Source organism: Entamoeba invadens (genome assembly GCF_000330505.1).
Source record: "Entamoeba invadens IP1 unplaced genomic scaffold scaff_1105074724951, whole genome shotgun sequence".
Lineage (NCBI taxonomy): Eukaryota > Evosea > Mastigamoebida > Endamoebidae > Entamoeba > Entamoeba invadens.
Genome location: NW_004191829.1, coordinates 13120 through 20794, shown reverse-complemented (window position 1 = coordinate 20794; position 7675 = coordinate 13120). Strand labels below are relative to the sequence as shown.

The 7675-nt window shown below is 31.8% G+C and overlaps 2 protein-coding genes across 2 annotated transcripts; both read left to right on the top strand.

Moving 5' to 3' along the window:
* Window positions 1-1842: 1842 nt before the first annotated feature.
* EIN_011870 (hypothetical protein) lies at window positions 1843-4077 on the top strand (the record flags this gene model as incomplete). Its single annotated transcript, XM_004185028.1, has 1 exon — window positions 1843-4077. One exon carries the CDS (start codon window positions 1843-1845, stop codon window positions 4075-4077), a length of 2235 nt encoding a protein of 744 aa, XP_004185076.1.
* Window positions 4078-4406: 329 nt separating this feature from the next.
* Window positions 4407-6824, top strand: EIN_011860 (hypothetical protein; the record flags this gene model as incomplete). Its single annotated transcript, XM_004185027.1, has 1 exon — window positions 4407-6824. One exon carries the CDS (start codon window positions 4407-4409, stop codon window positions 6822-6824), a length of 2418 nt encoding a protein of 805 aa, XP_004185075.1.
* Between the last annotated feature and the right edge of the window lie 851 nt (window positions 6825-7675).

Genomic DNA, 7675 nt, shown 5'->3' with positions numbered 1-7675 from the left:
CAGCAGTGATAGACTTACATTACATTTTGTGTGTTTTTAAATAAACTAAATATTATGGTAATTTTTATTATACTTAATGAAATAAATTAAATATTATTATTGATTTTATAATTTGAAAACAAATAAAGTCAGTCTGGAAACTTTGTTTATTTATTTTTTTTAAAGATAATATAATAATATCCAATAATAATTACTATTGTTTAAACTATTATTTATAAAACAACAAAAAAAAATAAATTGTATTAACATCAATTTATTTTTTTTGTTTGTTAATAAATGGTTATATTAACGTTGTTATATCCCAAAAATAACGGGAAATACTGTAAAACAAACTGAGTTTTTTATTTACTTATGAAATTTTGTTTTTAGTCGCGAGTACTTTTTTTAACTTTTTTAAAATGTACTCTTTCAGAAAGAAAACCGACACCCACACAATAACGAAAAACTCTTACTCGAATGCTAAACTGCAATTTTATGTTCGAGATTGCCAAGTGTGGTGTTTTTTGTTATAATGTCTCATAATTTTAATTTTTATTTGGTGAAATCCAAGTTGTTTGTTGTCGAATTCTCGTGTTGTATCTATCACCAAATAATAAAATGCGCATAACTACTGTTTACAATGGTGGAATTATTCTCTGTTGTTATACACAGTGTTTGAGTGTTAAAAAACAAATTTGTCAATTTGTCTAAGTTCGTTTGCATCGAAAAAACATTGATTACAAGTGAAAAAATAAATTTAAAAAACAAAACCAAATAACAAAAATATTCTATTTTTAGAAATAAATAAAATTTTCAGACTGACTTTATATTCAATTTAATATCAAAGACGTTTATTTCATTACGTTGATTATAATTATTATTGGTTTGTTTTAAAATGATCATCTTTTTGGCGAAATATTTTAATAATTGCAAATAAGTATTAATTAAAGGATTGAGACTAATTATAATGTTTCCAAAGACATACCAATTAAATATAACAAACCAAATAAAAATTAATGTCTTTGATTTTTTAAACACTTACTTTAAAATCAAACACCTGAATTATTAATTATATAATTTTATATAATGGTAATAATCGTTTTAATAAACAATCAACAAATAAATATGACTGTCTCTTTCCACATCCTTAATCAACAGCCAATATTCAAAATATGTATATTTTTATACGTTTCAACAAATATTATTTTATTTGTATTTATTTCGACCAATTTTAAATTAATATTAGTATATCGAACACACTTGCTTTTATATAGTTAAACAATAGAAAAACATTATACTATTTAATTATATTTTATATTTTTTTAAATAATTGTCATTAATTATTATAGTAGTGAAACAATTTGAAATGTGTTTTTATGTGCAAAACAGACAATTTTTAGTATAATGACACAATATAAATTGCCACATGTGGAGTTTTATTATTGATGATATGTTTTGAACAAAGTGGCTGTGCAAAGAGATTAATTTTAACCAAAATAATTATTATGTTAATTTATTTACAAACAAAATAATATATAGTTAAAATAATAATTTATTGGTTTAAATTTATAGAATTTGTTTTTTTACCAAGGGAGTAGTTTTTCGTTTCAAGCCCAAGTTTATTGGCCAAAATAAAAAATGGTTAAAAACAAAAAGTCTAATAATAATTGCATTTTGACACATTTGATATTGCTCCTAAACTTTTAGACTTTTTTATAAGTAAAAAGTAGTTTTCGAAATTTGAAAATCATATAAAAAATATATTTTGAAAAGAATTTGAGTGCCAATAAATCTATTTTGAGGGACAAGAGGTATAAAAACAAAATTTGAAAAACAGTTATCATTCAAATGAAATCACTTTTCATGTTTACATGTCTTATTGCATTGGCTTTATCTACAGGGAGCTGCTATGTTATTGACGAAACCAATCAATGTATAAAAGATAGTACGACTACACCTTGTACGGGTGCCGTGGTAGTTGAAGAGGCTGATGCCAAACCACTTTGTTCAGAGGCTTTCATGGGAAACACTGCTATCACCAGTTTTGAATATCAACCAACAACAAAATTGGTCATTGGAGCAAAAGCTTTTAAAGGTGCAACAATGTTAAGCACGGTCACAATTGAAAACAAGATTGAATCCATTGGAGAAGAAGCCTTTAGTGGGTGTGCAGCACTTACAACTATCGACTTGGCAGAAGTTAATACAATTCCAACCAGTTGCTTTGAAGGATGTACAGTGCTTGCCACCATTACCAATGGTGAGTCAATTACAACTTTTGATGATTCTTCTTTTATCACAAGTGGTTTGACTGCAATAACTTTTGGCACAACAGTCACCAAACTGGGAAATAGTGCTTTTATGGGAACCAAACTTGTGACATTAATACTGCCAACCACTCCGATAACCACTTTTGGAACTGGTGTTTTCGAAGGAATAACAACACTTACCGAAGCCACTATTACTGGATTAACCAATGTGCCAGATTCAACATTCAAAGGATGCACAACACTTGCTACAGTTACGGGAATGGAGTCTGTGGTTTCATTTGGTGCAAGTTCATTCGAATCTACTGCACTTACCAGCCTCGTATTTGCAAATGAAGTAACACAATTGGGAAACATGGCGTTCAAAAGTCTTTCCGCTGTTACTGAATTATTAATACCAACTGTTACTGAATTTGGAACCCATGTATTTGATAGTTGTGTATTGGTAACACATGCTGATTTGGCTACAAATATTGTGATCCCAGAAGGTACTTTTAAGGGTTGTACCAAATTAATGAATGTCTCTGGGACACAAAAGGTTACTTCAGTTGCTAATGATGCTTTCAGTGGTTGTACGGCCCTGGAAAGTATCAATTTGTATAGTCCACTTACTTCACTTTTGGATCCACTCACTGACCAAAAGAATTTGATGTTCCACGGCACAGTTGCGCCAACAACTTTACCAACCGAAACCCCATTGAATGCCGATTTACACATATACGTAACAGTAAATTACACTGCATCTACTTTTGGAAGTGTGAATGTACTCAAGGCTGGGTGCACTAATTTCCAATGTGTAGATGTTAGTGAACCTGTAACTCCACCAAGTCCAGCAGGAAAAATGGCAGGCGAGTTCACTCCGAATTGCAAAGCATGTGATACCGATTTCTTAAGTATTGATGGAGCTAATTACTATTGTGAATATGATATGACTGTTTGCAAAATGGCTCATGAAAATTGCAAAGTGTGTGCCGTAGACAAATGTTACCAATGCAACGAAAATATGTATCTCGAGCAAGACATCAGCAAATGCGTTTCTGAATGTGAAGATGGATATTATAAAGACACTGTCAATCTAACAAACTTCAATTGTATGAACTGTATGACTGAGTGTAGAAAGTGCACAGAGAATACCAAATGCACAGAATGTAAAACTGGTATGCTCATAGAAGATACTGGAAGGTGTACTACAGGATCTACTTGTCCGGCTGAATATTACGCAGATGGTACAACTTGTAAAAATTGCGACTCGACTAAAAATTGCGCGACTTGTGATTCAATAAGATGTTTAACATGTAAAAGTGGATATTACATGAAAGGTGATGGTTGTGAATTGTGTTCAACACCAATGCCAAATTGCGCGACTTGCACTGCAAATAATGTTTGCACCACTTGCTCGTCTGACAATCTTCAACCTGATAAAACCGGATGCAAAGCCACCTGCCCCGATATGTACTTTGCCAAAGACAATGTGTGTACTTCTTGCACTCAAAATTGCAAGACTTGTACTGATGAAAACACATGTTCAGTCTGTAACGACGATTCTTTCTTGATAGATGACACCAAAAAATGTTCCAAAACCAATTGCCCTGCAATGTATTACAAAGTTGATAAAACATGCAAGAAGTGCAAAGAAAATATGTTCTTGATGGAGAACAAGTGTGTTGATGTTTGTCCAGAAAAGTATTTCGAAATGGAAGGAATGTGTAATAAGTGCAAAGACACTTACCAAACTCCTTGCAAAGAAGGTGATAAAGAGTGTGAAACATGCTCTGGTGCATTTGAAACTCTTGTTGCTGCTTTGATCTTGGCTTTCATGCTCATTTTCTAAGCAAATTTTAATCGATAATTTTGTTATGATCATTTTTCATTTAATTCAATTATTTTTAAAAAAAGTAAAAACAATTTGGGATAATTGTATTATAATTTATAGTTGACTTTTTTATTTGATAACCATCAAATGTTTTTACATTTTTGTACCATTTTCAACCACTTTTAATAATGATACAATAATCAAAAAGAAAGATGACAGTGATTATTTTTTTATTTAAACAATTAAAAGAATTAATTTTTAAGTTGTATTCGATGTTTGTCTATATTTATTTAAAAAACACAATTTTTGCCCTCAAAAAGACTTCTAGAAACTTCAATTCAACAAAAATGTCAAGCAGCTCTTCTTCGAGTTCATCGGACTCGTCCACTTCCTCATATTCGTCGCAATCCAACGCTAAACATACAAAATCATCGAGCACTTCGACATCATCAGATCTTTCTTCCGACTCTGATTACCAATTTTCTGATGATGTCTATTGTGAAGTTTTTCGGACGAAACGCGACAGTTCAGATGACAACGATTTCCCCAAATTTGTTCTTCCAAAAAACGCAGTTGAAATTCCGCCCAAAACTTTTTGCAATCAAAAATTTGAAGTTGTTGACCTTCCAACGACTGTGAAGAGCATTGGCGACAGTGCTTTTTTCAACTGCAAAAACTTGAAAAAATTTGAGTGCCAACCTTCTTTGACAAAAATAGGAAATGGCGTCTTTGAAAGAGACTTTCAACTGAAATTGGTGAAATTGCCTTCAACACTTTCAGAGATCCAAAAATTCTGTTTTTCAAAGTGCAAAAAACTTGAGAAAATCGACATCCCAACAAGTGTCTCGAAAATTGCTGCAAAGGCTTTTAATGGCTGTGGGTTGACTAAAATCGACATTTCCACAAACGTCACAACACTTGAGAAAAGGGGTTTCTCAAACTGTAAAAATCTCCAAACTGCGACAGTCAAAGCGCGATGTGGTACTATATCACGTGGTCTCCTTTTTAATTGTGAGAAACTTTCGGTATTGCAACTGCCATCGACATTCGAGGCAATCGAAGATTTCGCGTTCACCAATTGCTCGCTGATACAAAGACTTGACATTCCAAGTGAAGTGACTTCCATAGGAAAATGCGCGTTTTCGAGAATGTCAAATTTGACTCAGATTTGCCTTCCAAACACACTGCAAGAGCTCTCCAAATATCTTTTCTCGTCGTGCAAAAAGCTTGAAAAAGTCGTGATCCCCCCTTCATGTCTTATCATCAACAAAAAGTGTTTCTTCAGCTGCGAATTTTTAAAAGAAATTGTTTTACCAGACGCAATAACTTCCATTGGAAATTCCGCGTTTGAAAATTGCTTTTGTCTTTCGAAGTTTCGACTTCCACTGGGAATTCGACATCTTCCCGAGTCTTTATTTGCGTTGTGCCGCAATTTGTATATCATTGAAAATTTGGACGATGTCGAAGAAGTCGAAGAAAATTGTTTTAAAGGGTGTGAGAAACTCTTTGTGACAGGAAGCATCACAAAGTGTCCACAAAACCTCGTAAAAATCGGGCAACACGCTTTTGAAGACACGGGAATTGAAATTTTGGTGATGCCTTCGTCTTTGACGTATATTGGTAATTTTGCCTTCGCAGACAACACAAAATTGTCAGCCATTGTCTTCAACGACAGGATTGACGTTCTACCAGACAACTGTTTTGAAGGGTGTGAAAATATCAGAGAATTGAACATTCCCAAAAATGTAGTTTTGGTACAAAGCCAGTGCTTTTCTGGGTGTAAAAAGTTAAATCTGTGCAGTTATGGGACAAATACACATTTTGAAGAAAAGTCGTTTGAAAATTGCGTTTTACTCAGCGGAAAGTGCAAAACAGAAATTGAGAGGAACACCCTTCAGACTATCAAAAGAGAGAAAAACCCATTTAATACCATCGAGACTTTAAAAATACCAGAAACGTTTTCATTGATTGGCGTCTCTTCTTTTTCACACAACAAATATCTTCAAGAAGTGACAATTTCTCAGTCAGTCACTAAAATAAGCTTTGGCGCCTTTGAGTGTTGTGAACGTCTCAAAAAAGTTGTTTTCGAATTTTATTCAAATGAAAACCCTAAAAATTTGTCAAATGAATTATTTAAATTAAAAGTTTTACCAGAAAAGTGTTTTTTTCAATGTACTGAATTGGAGGAGGTGGTGTTGCCTAATACACTGGAAGAGATTGGCGAAGGTTGCTTTTCAAAATGTGAAAAGCTGGAGGACATCACACTGCCAGAGAGTTTACAGACATTGAACTCGGAGTGCTTTTACGCCTGCGGGTTGACTAAAATCTGTGTTCCTCGAAACGTCAAAAAACTCCCCGACCGAATCTTCGAGAAGTGTAAAAAGTTGTTTCAAATTGAACTGCCAGAAAAATTGGAAGAAATACATTTCGAGGCGTTTGCGGGGTGTTGCGAAATATCATATTTTGAAGTCCCCGATTGTGTGAGTAAAATTGAGGCGGCGGTATTTGCCGGATGCACAAATTTGGAGGAGATAAAAATAGGAAAAAATGTCAGACAAATTGGAGAAAATTGTTTTGAAAATTGTGCCTTGACAAAAGTTATTTTTAGCGATCAAATGTTAAAAATAGGAAAGGAGGCATTTCTGAACAATAAAAATTTGAGAGAAATAATTCTGCCTTTCAAAACGGAAAGAGTTGGAAACAACTGTTTTAAAGGTTGTGGTAAAATCATCGTTAAAAAGTACACAAAACCACGAACAAAATAATTTATATTTTTGGTATATTTTATATTATTTCAAAGTAAAACAAACTTATATATCTAATATGCGTTTTCATTAAAATATAATACATATTTTAGTGTTAGTTAATCTTCTTATCAATAGACAGAGTGATTTATAATTTTTATTTAACATTTATAGTTTATTTTTTAAAAGTAAATTTAAAAATAAAACTTTTTTTTAATTATTTATCGATATATTTTGACATATTCATTTAATTGTCAGTACAACTTGGTGCAATTAATATATTATTATCTGATACAAAAACAATAAATTTTAAATATCCAAATGTTTTTTTTATCAGAAATTGTTTAAAATAAAAGTTTTACTTATTCATAGTTGAAATCACTTTGATAATATTGGTAACTATTTTTGGTTTCATTTCCATAAATGGAATACATTCGTAAGACAACACGGTTTTCTTTTGGAAAATGGGTTTTTGAAACATCAACAACAAGAGAATAGGTACCTGGTCTCATTACAATTTCACTTTCTTTGTGAAAAGATTTTTCAAAATTGATTATTCCAAAATCTTCATATTCAACATACTCTTCACCTCTATATTTAGTACCTCCAAACTCTATTTTAGCGGTTGAAAATGAGTCATCCGCAATAACTGTAAAGAAAAAGCGATAAACATCTTCATCTTGATCGTATGATAAACTATCAATTCTAAAATCAAGAGGACAGTCTTCAAGTTTCAAATTGTAATGGATAGTCTGAGACAATGATATTGTGAACAACAACACAACAAATAACATTTGAATATATATGATTGTGTTGTATTTATTAAATATAAATAAAATATGTTAAAAGATAATTTAACATAATAATTTTTA